Consider the following 17,359-nt stretch of genomic DNA (forward strand, 5'->3'; position numbering starts at 1 on the left):
TTCTCTAGTTGCGGCGAGTGGGGGCTACTCTTCATTGCGGTGTGCAGGCTTCTCATTGTGGTGGCTTCTCTTGTTGCGGAGCACAGGCTCTAGGCATGTGGGCTTCATTAGTTGTGGCACACGGGCTCAGTAGTTGTGGCTCACGGGCTCTAGAGCGCAGGCTCAGTAGTTGTGGCGCACGGGCTTAGTTGCTCCGCGGCATGCGGGATCTTCCCAGACCAGGGCTCGAACCCGTGTCCCCTGAATTGGCAGGCAGATTCTTAACCACTGTGCCACCAGGGAAGCCCTATTTTTAGTTTTTTAAGGAACCTCCATACTGTTCTCCATAGTGGCTGTATCAATTTACTTTCCCACCAACAGTGCAAGAGGGTTCCCTTTTCTCTCATTGGCCAACTTGGGGACAATTTGAGTATAAAAATATATTATGACAGGAATGGATTGTAACTCACTGACAGGAAAATGCAAGTCCATACAGATATAAATAAATTAATGGATTGATAGTTTTATGAGAAATAGCTATTTCCATAGTTTGAAAGTATCTCCTTCCAAAATATACGTATGTAATTACAAAGGGGAAAGGAGTAACTCCACAGTGGAGAAGTGTGGCAGATACCAAAGTGACATCCTCAGAAACATGACAAACTGAAACTGAGACTCACCTGTTGGGATGCAATGAGAGGAACAGAGCATCCTCTCTGCGATAATCCTGCCTGAACCTGAATCTCAGCATGAGCAACAGCAGACAAATCTAAATTTTACAAAATAACTGGCCTATAACCTTCAGAATCGCCAAGGTCATGAGAGTCCGGGAGAAATTAAGGGACTGTTGCAGACTGAAAAGACTAGAGGGACAGGACAACGAAATGCCACGTGTGATCCTGAAGTGAATCCTTTTGTTCTAAAAGACCATGGAACAAACTGGTGAACCCTGAGTGGGGCCTGAGGATTAGATGGTGGTAATTTTATCATGGTTGATTTCCTGATTTTGATGGTTGTGTTGTCATTCATGGGAAAACGTCCTTATTATAGGAAATGTACTCTGAAGTACCTGGAGATAATGGGGCATCGGGTTGGCGAGTGATTTTCAAATGGTTCAGGAAAAGAAAGTTGTTGATACTGTATGTGATAGTTTTGTGTGTCAACTTGGCTAGGCTCTAGCACCCAGTCATTCAAGCAAACACTAATCTAGGTGTTGCCGTGAGGCTGTTGTGTAGGCGGTGGTTAATTTAGCAAAGGAGGTTATCCTTGATAATTTAGGTGTGCCTCATCCAATCAGTTGAAAGGTCTTAAGAACAAAACTGAGGCTTCCCTGAGAAAGAAGAAATTCTGCCTCAAGACTGCATCACCAGCTTCTGCCCGAGAGTTTCCAGCCTACTGACCTGCCCTACAGATTTCAGCCTTCCTAACGCCCACAGTCAGGTAAGTCATACACATATGCGTATGTATGTATAGTCAATGTGTACATGTATGTATAGTCAATGTGTATAGATAGCATGTATCATATATATATACTATAGAACCTTGACTGACACACTGTACTTGCGACTTTTCTGTAAACTTGTGACTGTTTCCAAGTAATTTAATTTTAAATACACCTTCTTCCATTTCGTTCTAACAGTAACATCTGTGAAAGTGCCAGGTTTTGATATGCCAGTTAATATTAAACTATTAAATGTTTTAAAATAGGTCTGTCCGTGTACTGCCCAAAATCATCATGCACACCACCAGTTTAACCTCTAACACATCTGGGAAACACCAACCCAACCCCCGAAATCTACTGTGTGGGATTTGCTGATCCTTCTCTTTTCCTGGCACATAAAAAGTATTCAGTGAAGGCTGGCTGAACGGAAGGGTCTACACCTTCACTTGCTTATCATCAACGCCTCGTCTGACCCCTGAAGCTTCTATTAAAACAAATTAGAGGTCTCTGAGGACCTCTTCCAGTTTTCATGGAGCTCTGGGAGGGGGTGCTGGCTTCTCCTAGGTGACAGGTCTTGTTCACAGGATGCTACCTCTTCTCACCTCCTCTCTGGCACTTCCCCCAACTCCCTGTGCTGACTTCTCTTCTCACACCCTTCAATTCCAAAGCCTCACCGTGGCTCAGGTAAGGAATGGGTGGGTGGGTTTAATTAGCTCCCGGGTGTGTGCGATTTTTAAATCCCCCAGCCTACGCCTCGCAAGGGGTCATCTCAAGTCATTCACCTGGAGGAACGCACACCTATGTGAGTGTCTCTATCACTTGCCTGCAGTATGGTAGACGCTGAATTTGCTTCCTTTGATATGCACCATTTCCCACCTGAAATATAAGCAGCACAAGGCTACATCTAAGGCCTCTTCCAAGGACCTAGGAACACACCAGACAAAACAGGTGCTCAGCAGGTGTGGCCTGATGACAGGTGGTTGTTAGGTGCTGAGTGGCTGAGTGAGCACCTTCCACGCCTCTCTTCCGAATGATGTGCCACGGCCTGTCATTTGTCTTTTCTGTGAAGTTGCCCACATTTCATTCCTGAACGCACGCCACAGCTTTCGTGGATGCTGACAAGCAGCTTCCTGCCCTCCGCTGAGTCTCTGACTGGAGACCACACAAAGTCACTTAAGTACTCAGACCCAGATCCCAACCTCCTTCTTCCAAAAGCCTACATGATCCCCAAACGTCTCACAAATTAAACTGTGACTCCGAAAAGCAGTTCTTGGGGAGGGTGAGTTACTATTTAATGGGTAGAGTTTCTATCTGGGATGACGAAAGAGTTCTTCAGAAGGAGAGCGGTGATGGTGGCACACTGTGAATGTACTTAATGCCACTGAACTGTACACTTAAAAATGGCTAAAATGGTAAATTTTATGTTGCATGTATTTTACCACAGTAACCAAAAAAGGGTTCCTGAGGTTTCCCACCAATCACCCCCTCCCAACTCCAATATCCTTATTTCTCCCCATTTCCCAGTCTATTCGTTCTAAACCACTTAAACAACAAAAACAAACAAACACATCTGCGTATCATTCTAATACTCACACCTCCAGAACGGCACACATGCCACGCTTCTACCTGGTACATTCTCGTCACTTCTCTCTGCCCAGAGGCCATGCCCCCTCTCAGCACTGCGAACCTTCCCTGTCTCTGGCTCACCCACACCTCTCCTCATTCTATCGTTCGTGAATTTGCTAACTGCTCCCTCTTCTGTGATGCTTTAGCTCCTAAGTGCCTGCTTTACGGATCTGCGTTTTACCTCCACTTTCCAAGGTTGTTCTAAAACCCTGAAACTAACAGCCATGGAGCTTCGATTCCTTTTGCAGGCTTCCCACGGAGCTGGGTCCATTATCAGACACATGATGTGCACTTGAACATGGGTAACTAATAAATTGCTCTCTGAACACCAAGGCTGATGGCCGCCTCTCTAGAAACGAGGCAAATGAATCAATACTGTCTGGAAGCAGTAGCCTTGTTTAAAAGAGAGAAAAACACCACAACAGGAAAGATAACTTCTCACCTGCTCTCCAACCAGCAACTCCCTAGCCATAGAACAATTTAATTTCTTCAGAGGCCTGTTTTAAAATCAAATACACATGCCCACAACACAAATATATAAGATGTGTACGAAAGCAAAGGCTATCTGACTCACCCCATGACATGCACATCTCTGAATCCCCAAAGGATGGTCATGAAAGATCATCTCCAATTCATTAGTGAAAAGGCCAAGTTGGTTCTGAATAACATGCAACTATAAAAACATGATCAAGCAACTCAGGGGAGCTTGTCAGTCTTCAAAATTAGTCAATGTCAGTTCGAGAGTGTTCAGACCTTCCTGGCTGTGCCACCATAATTAACTAGAGACGCAGAGGAAAACTGGCTCCATCCCAGATGCCAATTCAGCAGATTCTCATCTCTGCAATGAACATGCTGGTACAGAAAGGGGGAAAAGGCTGTGATGTTAAACGCTCCTACCTGCTCCTGGGCCAACAAAGCCTTCTTCTTCATGACTTTCATGGCATAGATGTCCCCGGTCGCTTTCTCTCTGACCACCTGCACTTCAGCAAAGTTACCGCAACCTAAGACACTTCTCACTTCAAAGTCCTTTGCTGAAGGCTGGAGCTCCTGCAACTCAGCTATGATGTCAGAATCTGCAAAAGACGGAAGAGTGACTCCTGATCCATAACGTGCTTCAAATACGCGCATCTTTATGAAAGCGAAAAGAAAGGAATAAAGAAGTGTTGCTATGTCTTCCCTAGCTGTCAGAAGACACTTAGTCACTTTCTCGTCGTCGTGAATAATTATAAAATCAGCACAAAAGTGTTTTCCTATGTTAAGTTAAAATTAAGGGCTCCAGAAATTCCAAAGCACAGTTTCCATGGCAGCTATGATTTGAATCCTGTAGACGTAGAAAATAGGGGAAGGAAAACGGAAATCACGCTTTGCTTCCTCCTCTCTGGAGGCTGTAGGGCAGTGTGTGGTCAAAAGTGCTCATCAGCATTTAGATCAGTTTATAATGGGACGTAAGCAACGTGATCCCCATGTCAGCTGACTTTGGAGTTGACTTCCAGATCATTCCATTCTGACTACACGTGTCCTGCTCAGTTTTATCCCACTAGTCCAAGTCTTATCTCCCTTAGATCGTGTCAGTAAATACCTTTCTGGCCTTAATATGCAGCAGCGCTATCAAAGGAAAAAAAAAAAAAAAAAGCCTGAGCCCAAGGAACCAAATAGAGCCCTGACCTTGGTCCTGCAGAGCTGACGTGTCACACACCTGGATGGGTTTGCAACTATCTTTTTTCTTAGCATATAGTCTATTCCTTCTCCGAGTGCAATCTCTCAGTCGGTGTCTTCATCTGCCCTGACTGCTTTAACAAAACACCACAGACCCATGGGCAAAGCGGCTTAAACAACAGGCATGTATTTCTCAAAGTTCTGGTGGCTGAGAAGGCCAGCAGACTGAGATCCTGGAGAGAACCTGCTTCCTGACTGATGGACAGCCACCTTCTCCCTGTGTCCTCATGTGGCAGAAAGAAAGAGAGTCCTCGTCCCTCTTTCTCTTCTTCCAGGGACACTAATTCCATCATGGGGGACCACCTTTATGAATTCATCTAAACCTAATTATCTCCCAAAGCCTCCACATGCTGGGGGATAGAGCCTTAACATATGAATTTGGGGAACTGGAGGAGGGGGCGGAACAGTGAGAGATTCTCAGTGTTTAAAGTATGGACTAAACGGGTGGCAGATTTGGAATCTAACATATATTTATTAACAGCACTAAGTTGGGGCATCGCTGGATTTGCAACAACTCTAATGGTCTACAGAATAGAGTGGAACGTAATTACTAGAGAAATGCAAGTCAAAACTACTATGAGGTACCACCTCACACCAGTCAGAACTGCCATCATTAAAAAGTCTACAAATAATAACTGCTGGAGAGGGTGTGGAGAAAAGGGAACCCTCTTGCACTGTTGGTGGGAATGTAAATTGGTGCAGCCACTATGGAGAACAGTATGGAGGTTCCTCAGAAAAACTAAAAATAGAGCTACCATATGATCCAGCAATCCCACTCCTGGGCATATACCCAGACAAAATAATTCGAAAGGATACATGCACCCCTATTTTCATAGCAGCACTATTTACAATAGCCGAGACACGGAAACAACCTAAATGTCCATCAACAGATGAATGGATAAAGAAGATGTGGTTTATATATATACAATGGAATACTACTTATCCATAAGAAAGAATGAACTAATAAGAACCTGCTGTATAGCACAGGGAACTCTACTCAATAGCCTGTAATGGCCTATATGGGAAAAGAATCTAAAAAAAAAAAAAATAGTATATATATATATGTGTATGTATAACTGATCCACTTTGCTGTATACCTGAAACTAACAACACTGTAAATCAACTATACTCCAATAAAAAATTTTTTAAAAAGAATGAAATAATACCATTTGCAGCAACATGGAGGGACCTAGAGATTATCATATTAAGTGAAGTAAGTCAGAAAGAGAAAGACAGATACCATATGATATCACTTATATGTGGAATCTAAAATACGATACAGGGCTTCCCTGGTGGTGCAGTGGTTGAGAGTCTGCCTGCTAATGCAGAGGACACGGGTTCGAGCCCTGGTCTGGGAAGATCCCACATGCCGCGGAGCAACTAGGCCTGTGAGCCACAACTACTGAGCCTGCGCGTCTGGAGCCTGTGCTCCGCAGCAAGAGAGGCCACGATAGTGAGAGGCCCGCGCACCGCGATGAAGAGTGGCCGCCGCTTGCCACAACTAGAGAAAGCCCTCGCACAGAAACGAAGACCCAGCACAGCCATACATACATACATACATACATACATACATACATAAATAAATAAATAAATAAAATACGATACAAATGAACATAACTACGAAACAGAAACAGACTCAAAGACATAGAGGACAGACCTGTGGTTGCCAAGGGGGAGGAGGGGTGGGAGGGGGAAGGATTGGGAGTTTGGGATTAGCAGATGCAAACTAGTATATACAGGATGGATAAACAACAAGGTCCTACTGTATAGCCCAGGGAACTATATTCAATATCCTGTGATAAATCATAATAGAAAAGAATATGAAAAGGAATATATATACATATAACTGAATCAGTTTGCTGTACAGCAGAAATTAACAACATTGTAAATCAACTATACTTCAATAAAATATTAAAAAAAAAGAATAGAGCTGAACAGTTATGACTGACCAAATCCTTCAATCCTGATATAGGGAAACTGCGTCATATAGAGGGTTACACTCCCAAGCAAGACAAGAGAAACATGTAATCAAAATTATCCTGGAGAATCCCTCAGAAAGGTGCCATGGTGAAGACCAAGGGATTCTTGAAATCCCACGGGTACACTGGAGTGACCCTCATTTCTGTGGGTGGGCACTAGATAAAGCTGGGAGCCACACTCTAGAGTTACACTCACTCAGAGAGTTGTTCACACAGTGAAAGGGACAGAATCCAACAAAGGGAAAAGCCATTTCGTAACCACAGTCACTTGGCAACATATTAAGGAATTAGCCAGATGCAGTTTTAATTGCTGTTACCCACTCCCTTTCTTTGTTGCGTGGCTGGAGTTGAATTCACTTGGCTCAAAGGCTCATACGATGAACATCACTGCACTAAACACATGTCTTACTTCAACAGTCATCCTAAAAACACCTTCTTTTGGCCCCTTGAGTAATCAGGCAAGAGGGGTGGGTGGATCCGCATGAATTCATCGTGACCGTTGGAAAACAAAAAAATAAAGGAAGAGCGCTTTCAGGGAGAATTCCATGCAGAAGCAAAATTGAAAGCTGCACGATATTTTTCCTTTTGCCCTGACATCACTGTGCCAAGCCCAGCCTTTCTGCCCTGCCCTCTTCCAAGTTTCTTTCAGATCTAGTACTTGAGTTTTGAATTATTAATTCCCCAAATATGCTGGCTTGAACCTGATTTCATCACTGCTCGCACACAAGGCCAGGCTCTCCTGATTCTGTTAGGCCTTGGGCCCCCATGTTGCTTACAGCATTGTCCAAGTTAATAACTCTGGGTCTGTCACTGGCAACCACCATGCATCTCAATCACCCAGGGAGACAAAACTGCTTACAGGCAACACCATCACGACGCTCTCGGAATTCTGAGAAACCATTCCACATCGCAATCTTGTTATCCAAAGGCTTTTAGATTTTTTTTTTTCCAGTTTAAAAAATCTTGTTACAAGTTGGACTTAAATTATACATCAATTACGGATTGCTCACTGGACAATGAAAGAACATAACAGAAGTCAGTTTTCACCAGTGGACTTTCATCTGCACTGGTTTCCATCTAAATGTCCAGAAGGTCATCTCCGCTTTCGTCACTCTCCACTGTCAGCTGCCGGGTCCACCACTTCTTAACCTCGGAACCACAGGAAGCTGTGTCCGTCATGGGGTTCATTTTGCACACGACCAATTTCACTGTGATCCGCCCTCCAAATGTGTAAGTTGACCAAAGACACCAAGTGGCTTATTGGTTTTGGTGCCGAGGGTAGGCGCCATTGCCCGAACTTCCTGTGGGGCTTCCTGGCCTCGGCCGTGTCCTGCCAACTTCCTCCCCTGTCCGACAGGGTCAGGCTTTTGGATTATTAAGGTGAACGGGTGAGATGCTAAACTCATGTCTATGACTGTGAAAAAATAACCCTTCGCAACTTCTCTCCCTACCAGCAACTTCTGTGACTTCAAAACCACAGCGACCTTTCATCCCTGCCCACTCTGAGCCCAGAGCAGACTGAACATTGAGGGGAGGTAAAGACCCAAAGCATAGAATGAAAATGCAGTCAAAGAAGGACCTTGTCAGATATATATTTGGACCCAGGAGGCAAAAGCCACCACAGATGAGTGTACTGCTTCCTTTTTTGAAACTCAGTATTGCGACACTTCAATCTCTAGGAATTCAACCTTCGCAGAAATGCTCCAAAGACATACATATCAAGATACTTATGATGAGCACTGCTTGTTACAGAAAAAAAATCAGAAACAACCTAGAGGTCCGTTAGTAGGAAAGGGGAAACAGCTGAAGAGTCCACCCACATAAAAGAACATTAGGCACATGTTTAAAAGGATTCAGTAGCTCGACCTCCACTGGAGTCTATGTTCTTCAAGAACAAGGATTTTTTCTGTTTTGATCACTACTGTAAACCCAGTACCCAAAACAGAACCTGGCACATAGCGAGTGCTCCATAAATACCTGCCGAGTAAATATTTTGCTAGGTGAGCAAACCTAGTGGCAAAAGCATTATAAACATATGAGCCATTTTGCATAAAATTAAACCACAGTAATGTTAGAACATGCATGGAAAAGGGTTCATTGCTCAAGCTAGTGGATTGGTATGCAGGGGCTCATGACACTCGTCTCTTCACCTTAGGTATGTTCGAACATTTCATAATAAATATTTTATAAGGACAAAAGAAAAATTGCAGTACTACGCACCAAATCGTTAACAGTGGTTAACTTAGGAAAGATTTTGAGGGATTTTCTCCCATTCTGACCTTTTATATTTAACTTTGTATTTTTAAAAAATTTTTATTGAAATATAGTTAATTTACAATGTTGTGTTAGTTTCAGGTGTACAGCAAAGTGACTAGCTATACATATATAAATATTCTTTTTTAGATTCTTTTCCATTATACGTTATTACAAGATATTGAATATAGTTCCCTGTGCTATACAGTAGGTCCTTGTTAGTTACCTATTTTATATATAGCAGTGTGTATATGTTAATCTCAAACTCCTAATTTATCCCTCCCCCCTCCTTCGGTAACCATAAATTTATTTTCTATGTCTGCAAGTCTATTTCTGCTTTGTAAGTAAGTTCATTTGTATCATTTTTTTTAGATTCCACATATAAGTGATATCATATATTTGTCTTTCTCTGTCATACTTCACTTAGTATGATAATCTCTAGGTCCATCCATGTTGCTGCAAATAATTACTTTGTATCATGTTTGCAATTAGGGGGAAAAAAAAACTTCTTAAAGTTACATTTTGCCCAAAGTACTAAGGTTGTGAACTTATGCTTGCCTGCAGCGAATGGAGTTAAAAGAGGGTAGAATGTCAGCTACTGTCAGATCACCAAGAACAGCCCAACTTTAACCATTATCAACACTTTGTCTGCATGTTTTAATATCACACTTGTTTATTTTTTACACAAAATATGTGATATACTACTTAAGATTTTGCTACTTATTCTGTTCATCAGCAATAGTCGGTCAACCAATATTTATTAAAACCTTCTGTGAACCAGACACTGTTTTAGGCACTGGGGCTAGAATAACAGGAAACAAAAAGCCTTTCCCTGGTTCCCAGATGCCAGCTCCCTGCCCTCTCTTGGCCCAAGCTAGGGGCACTGCTTCAGGGCTGTATTATTCTGTCTCACTTCCTCCAACTGTCCCTGAAGGAAATCTCCATCTCTATGGCAAGATTCGAGAAACTTATGCAATAAAAGCTGTTGGACCCTTCTTCCCATGGAGAAATGAAGCTTACATTCCAAAACAGAAAATCAAAGGGGGGAAAAAAAAGCATACTAATGCAATCACCCTTTTCCAGTCATAGACTCTCAATCATACTCTCCAGGAAGCCTCTTTAAAAATATGAAACAGCTCCCTGGAAGAGGATTCTATTAGAAAAATCTATGTTTCACTAAGTCTAGTCCCCTGATTATTGAATGAGTCTAGAAGATCCACTGCTTTAAAGGAACCGGAGGGCAATCTCAAGACTAAAGAAGGTGCATGTTGATAGCTCAGTAAATTAGTCTGTCACATAATTCCCCTTCCCCTCCCACTCCTTATTTGAGAATTTAAATATTCCACAAAATAAGGTGGGAGCTTATTCAAACAAATACAGAATCATGAACAAATACGCCAAGTACATTTTCAAGTTAAAGGTACACAATATATTAAACGTTGAGGTTTATGGTTATCATTATTGGGTAACATTTATTGATTGCTTCTACGTGCCAGGCAACATGATAAGCCTGGACCGTGCACTAACTCATTCAATCCCTATTTATGAGATAATGCGTTTTCCCCTATTTTGCAGATGAGGGCACTGAGAACAGACAGGGTACCGACGGTCACTTAGTAAACATACATTGGTTTAATCCACTCAAAACTCCCAGGTCCTTTGGGCAATGTACATCCCCCTTTCCATGAGGTCCTGGTGATCACAGTGTCCTGGACCCCTGGGCACCTAGATGAGGCCAATCACAGTACTTCACACCCTGGTCCAGTGTCTGGTCAAGGGGTGGGCAAGTGACCCAAAGCACAGCCAACGAGAATCTTCCCTGGGATTGCATGAACATAGACAGTGGAAGATACACGTAGTTCCCCGGCACATGGAATCTGTGGGGCCCTATGCCTCACTGCAAACAGTGGAATGCAGCCAAAGAGATTCTACGTCCCTTCCAGGCCTGAGCCCAAACAAGGCCTGGCAGCTTCCACTTTTGTGCTTTTGGAAACCCTGAGTTGCCATGGAGGAGGTCTAGACATCTCTGCTAGAGTGTAGACCAGGGGTCAGCAGCTTTTTCTTAAAAGGCCAGACAGTAAATATTTTAGGCTTTGTAGGCCATATGGTCACGCCTACTCAAATGCCTTGTGACATGACAGCAGCCCTAGGGAACAGGCGTGGCTGTATTCCAGCAGAACTTTGTTTACAAAGCAGGCATCCCAGGCTGTAGTTGGCCAACCCTTCATGGAGAGACCACACAGAAGAGCCGTATGGAGAGGAAGAGGCCCTGAGATTTCACAGCGAGAGAGAAAGGCCCGCTAGTCCCAGAGTTCTGGGTGGTGGGGGGCTGTCCCGTGCATTGTAGGATGTTTAGCAGCATCTCCGGGCTCCACTCATTAGCTGCCATGAGCCCCCTCCCTGCCAGCTGTGACAACCAAAACTGTCTCCAGATACTGCCAAATGTCTCTGGGAGGCAAAATCACCGCTGGTCGAAAAACACTGGTCACGTGAAAAAATACGAAACTGGGGAACCAGCAGTCAACTTCCCCACCACGTGGAAGTCAAGGAGAGTCAAGAACAGGGTGCATTCGTGGACTTCCCTGGTGATCCAGTGGCTAAGACTCCACGCTACCAATGTAGGGGCCCCGAGTTCGATCCCTGGTCAGGGGAACTAGATCTCACATGCCGTAACTAAGACCCAGTGCAGCCAAATAAATAAATAACTATTTTAAAATAAATAAAACACAACAACAAGGTGCGGGCAGGGCTGACTCATGACTTTCATAGTCCCTAGGCACTTTTGCCTTCGTCAGCCCCTTGCTCCATAAAAAAAATATTTTTTTTATATAAATATATATATTTTTTATGACCGCATTGGTATAAAGATGAATATAATCCAGAATCATTATACATTATTAGCATACCCGTATTTTTCTTATGATTTTAAAATAAATTAAGTTAAACTAATTACAATAAATTCAATTTATTAAAATTAAATACTGTGGGCGCTAAGCACTGTGCTTATAATGCCTAATGAATAATCAGCTTTGAGTGAGTGTAAAGATGGAGCCAGAGGACGTTATTTAAGTCCTTGGAAGCAGCCATGCCTAAAATTTGACCCATCCCTGGACTATCAGTTTCATGAGCCAAAAAAAATTCACTTTTTGGGATAAACAACAAAGTCCAACTGCATAGCACAGGGAACTATATTCAATATTCTGTGATAAACCATAATGAAAAACAATATATATAACTGAATCACTTTGCTGTACAGCAGAAATCAACACAATGTTGTACATCAACTACACTTCAATAAAATAAAAAAATTTTTTTAATTCACTTTTTGGCCTAAGCTAGTGAGTTTCTGTCACTTGCAACCAAGAGGCCTGACTTATCCGGTCTCCCAGAGACAGAAGGTGGAAGCTGACTTTGAAGGTGAGTCTGTCTAAAGCAGAGCTCCCACCCACTCCCACCGACCACAAACGCATCCCGCCTCTGGCATCCTTCTAGTTCTCTCTAAGCAGGACAGTTTTCAGGAAAAAGTTCCCCACACTTACACTTCTGGACAAAGTTGCTCACGTGCTTAATCTTCATCAGAGCAGGCTGACTGCATTCTTTAAAGAGAACAAAGAGGGCATCTAATATCCCTTCTCGGGAAAGAGGAGACATCTGCTGTTGAGTCATGAAGGGTGGTTTCCCCTAAAAACAGCAAACAGCAGATGGAGACACTGTCAATAATGAAAAGCTTTGATCAATAACATCCACGCAGAGTAAATTGCAAGCCACCAACTCGACTAACTGCTCATGACACACACTAACAACATAATTCAGTGGCCTCGTTCTTTAAAGCAACATCCACTGACAGTCATTAAGTTATCACTTGTATATTCCATCACCGTGGGCTTCTTCCTCCAGCACCTCGGGAGAAAACCTTCACCAGCATGCCAAGAATAAGAAAAGGTCCTTCTTTCTTAATGGTCTGAGGCTCGTGGGGACATTTACTCTGAACCCTGCTGGTCCTGTCACATCTCCATGTCTCTGCACTACGACACAATGATTGCCTCTTCCTCCCTGTGTTCCCAGAGGTTCGCTTACATAACTTCAGTTTAATTCACTTGAACAATCTAGGGTCGTGTAAATGGAGTGACTGCACTAAAGCTGAATTTATTCACGATCTCGAGCAACAGCTGCAAACTGGCAAACTGCATCTAGCCCACAGACATGTTTTGTTTGGCCTGTGGTCTTTAAAATAATTTGAGTTATCTGCCAATATTGAAAAATCAGGAGATTTCACACCAAAAAAAAAGGGGGAGCGGAGGATTTCTGGCTTCTCGTGAGACCCCGGCAGATCTGGCAACAATGCCCCACATTCCTGCCTGGGGATGCTGAGCTGCAGCTGAGGAGCGCTGCCCCTCTGGGTAGCAGATGTGGTCTGCATTTCACTGCAGACCTGACTCGCAGCTCTTCCATCTGGCTCACTTGACTCCTTTACACTGCCTGGCCCCCAAAGACATGAGTTTGCACCCCTGGTCTAGAGCAATGAATCCCATGTGCCAAGCTGTGGATGGTGTGCAGGTCTCTCTGCAAAGCTGGCCACCAACAGTTCCTCTAACTCTGAAGGCACTTGCCACTGCACCCACTAATCTATTTCCTCTCCCCGTGAATCTGTGCCATCGCCATGACTCACGTCAACCAACAGAACATGACATAAGGGATCATGTGCCAGTTCAAGGTGGAGCCCTTAAGAAGTCTGGCAGTTTCTACTTTTGTTTTTTTGGGGAAGCCATCCACCAAGTCAAGAAGCTTGGGCTAGACCAGGGGTCAGCCAAATCTGGCCCACTGCCTGTTTTTATAAATAAAGCTTTACTGGAACACAGCCATGCCTATTAATTTACACATCGTCTATGGCTGCTTCTGTGCTACAATGACAGAGTTGACTAGTTGCAGCAGAGACCGTAAGGCCCATGACATCTAAAATACTTATTATCCACAGAAGAAAATTACAAGCCCCAGGTTAGACTGACTGAATAATGAAAGACCTTTGGAGAAGAGAGGTCAGCGGAAGAACCCTGACGCTCCCCAGCCAGCAGTTGGCGCCCAAATGTTCCAGCCCCAGCCAAGCTCCCAACTCAATACAGCCCCGTGAGTGACCCCAGCGGAAGAACCACCTAGTTGAATGCAGCCAACCCACAGAATCATAAGACAAAATAAATCACTGTTGTTTTAAACTTTGTGAGTGGTTTGTTACACAGCAATAGATAACAGAAACAGACTGGCTACATCTGAATCACTTGGAGAACTGGAGCACTTAAAAAACAAACAAAAACTAGATTCTCAGGTTCCACCCCAACCTACTGAATTCGAATTTCCCAGTTTGTAGCTTAGAATATGTTTTAGTAACAAGTCCTCCCTAGAGAGTCAGACCTCAGCCAGGTTTGTGAAGCACTGGGTCACAAAAGGCCACACTTCTCTCACTTTAGAGTTCTGCCACTAACTGGGAAACTAAGATTCTTTGTTTCTTCTGTTCCTTAATGAGTTTAAGCAGCTGTTCCCAAATACAGTACTGAGTCTTAACAAAGTTTTCAAGTCTGCCATGAAATGAGAAAAGATGAACACTGCATGATGACTCTTTTATAAAGCTACATGTATTCAAATTGTAAAATGATCCTTTATTCTGCAACGATGTCCTTCCTCTCGTGGTATTTCTTAAAATGTCCTTTCTTTATGAAATAAAAGGACCAGAAGATGATATGATTTGCTTTTTTCTGTGTGTTTTTTACATTCCTAGGTCAGCCCAGCAAATTTGTAAAATTTTGCTGGCTCGAAAATCTAGAAGTCTGCCAACCACTGACCTAGAGCTTGTGGGGAGGTTCTGTTAAGTAGAAACTGAGACCCTGTCTAAAATACTTACCTAAATGGTAAATAAAACCACTACTCTCTATCCAAACCTCATTAAAAGGGCACTGGGATAGGGATAGAGTAGGATAATTAAATAGTTTAGAAATCCCACTAGGGGATTAAGGACAGAGAGGGAATTTTAAGGGAGTCTGGGAGACTGTTATAAGCTAATGACCACTCAAGAAAAGAATCCAGTAACCTAGCAACAATCTATACTACCTTGAAGGAAGACCAGGTGCATCTAAGTACCAAGCACACTAAAGCCACAAATCCTGATAGCTAAAACACGAGACAATAGATATGGGGTCTGAATCTTTTTACATGAAGTCAAGAAGTTAATGGTCCTTGAAGAGAAGCATTTCTGCATGTAGCCAAGACAGAAATATAGGTGAAAGGAGAAAGAAACTAGGTGAAAGGGGACACTATATAGAAACCTGAGATGAATTATCATATTTTAGTATATGTTACCACTCTCCTGCTAATATACATGATTTAAATAGCACCATGACAGTCCTGGTTAGACCATATAGGGTCAAAGGAGGAACTAATGATGTAAGCCTTGATGTCTGTCCAAAAATGAGAAAAAAGGTGGTCTTCTCCCCTCCCCACTTTTTCTTTGACTATAAAAATGTAGCCCCTCTTTGTTCTCGGGGCTGCATTCCCTTGCTGGTTGTTTGTATCTCTCACAAGCATCCTATGCTAAGAAACTCACTCTTTGCCTTTTCTGTGCTGAGACAAGAGAACCTGAGCTTCAGTAAGTCCTGACACCAGGTGAGCGGTTTCAATTAAAAGACAGTGGGCTCAAGTCCCCTCCTAAATCAGGGATCGTGGGCTCAAGTCCCCTCCTAAATCAGGGATCGTGGGTTCAAGTCCAATCTGAGTTTTGGCTGGGTTCAAGTTCCATCCAAGAAGGAATGCAGTTTCAGCTGGAAGGGGGAAAAACAGTATCCTTACCTGTTTATATTAAGGCGAATGTTAGGGTTATGCTACACTTGCAAGTAACAGCTTTCCTGGGGGCGGGGTGGAACTCATTAGTTTAAAAAAAAAGATGAATTAGGGATTTATCCACAATCCTTGCTGTTATAATGACATTTAAGTACAAGACACACTTAATAAACTCTGACATACTCTGGAGGTATTGCCCAGCAGTTACACACCCACAGACCAAAAACTGGGCGTGGCTTTGCCATTTACAAGCTGTGTGATTCTGGGCAAGTCTTTGTCTCCCTCCACATCTGCACATGATAAGCCCTTAATAAATTCTGTCATAAGTTGGAAGCTTTGGAGTAAAACGATAAAGGGGCTAAAAAGTGGTAGCACTCAGTCAGCTGAGGTTAAAAATAGACTATTCATTAGTGAAAAATATCTCATGACTTAAATGGTGACGGGGATGGTCCCACCTACACTTTCAATCTGTCCCCATTCTGATCTGTTTGAACATTCCCCAATACCAATATCTTGGGAAAAATGTCAAGATCGTATTAGTGTTGAAACTAATGTAACATTGTAAAATACTATTACATTTAAACCAGTATAGTTGGTTTAAATGTAATAGTATTACTATTAAATACTATTAAATTTAATAGTATTACTATTAAATTACTATTAAATAGTATTACTATTTATCATCATACAGGTATCATACAAAAATGCCTTCTTAAATATAACTACTGCTATGTGAACATAAATTTATTATTACTGGGCTTCCCTGGTGGTGCAGTGGTTAAGAATCCACCTGCCAATGCAGGGGACATGGAGTCGAGCCCTGGTCCAGGAAGATCCCACATGCCGTGGAGCAACTAAGCCCGTGCACCACAACTACTGAGCCTGAGCTCTAGAGCCCACGAGCCACAACTACTGAGCCCGCGCACCTAGAGCCCGTGCTCTGCAACAAGAGAAGCCACTGCAATGAGAAGCCCGCACACCGCAACGAAGAGTAGCCCCCGCTCTCCACAGCTAGAGAAAAGCCCATGCGCGGCAACAAAGACCCAACGCAGCCAAAAATTAAGTAAATTAAATAAATTTTTTTTAAAAAGCCTATGAGAGCGTGTATTAATTGGAAAGAAAAAGATCAGGAAAGACTGCTAAAAAAAATTTATTATTACTGTCACTAATACTATTTCTACACTTATTATTAATAATAGTTACCATTTATAAAGGGCTTACCAAGAGCTGGGCAAGAAACTAAGTACTTTACATGGATTATCTCATTTAATCCTCACAACTCTGTAAATTAGGTGTTATAACCTCTATTATAAAGAACGGAAAATGGATTCAGAGAAGGCAACTGACTCGCCCAAGGTAACACAGCTAACAAGTACTGGGGCCAGGATTCAAACCTAAATCTTCACCACTATCTGTATTGTCCCTTTGACTTACGAATACATAAGTCAAACAAGGATTTCTACATCAACGGTGTTCCACCTACATCAGAAACAAAAGAATTAGAAATCTACGTGGAAAAAAAATCTGACAACATTAAGTT

At 42.8% G+C, this 17,359-nt stretch overlaps 1 protein-coding gene across 2 annotated transcripts in view; it reads right to left on the reverse strand.

Annotated features, from left to right (window-relative positions):
• The window catches only part of CIT (citron rho-interacting serine/threonine kinase), a 168,353-nt gene that overhangs the window by 150,444 nt on the left and 550 nt on the right, over positions 1–17,359 (reverse strand). For both annotated transcript variants that reach the window (XM_061170160.1, XM_061170159.1), the window contains exons 2-3: positions 12,534–12,675; positions 3,944–4,119 (exon numbers count right to left, since the gene is read on the reverse strand). In XM_061170160.1, coding sequence (XP_061026143.1) covers positions 3,944–4,119; positions 12,534–12,675 — 318 coding nt within the window. The remainder of the gene's footprint in view (positions 1–3,943; positions 4,120–12,533; positions 12,676–17,359) is intronic.

Source organism: Eubalaena glacialis, chromosome 15 (genome assembly GCF_028564815.1).
Source record: "Eubalaena glacialis isolate mEubGla1 chromosome 15, mEubGla1.1.hap2.+ XY, whole genome shotgun sequence".
Taxonomy (NCBI): Eukaryota; Metazoa; Chordata; class Mammalia; order Artiodactyla; family Balaenidae; genus Eubalaena; species Eubalaena glacialis.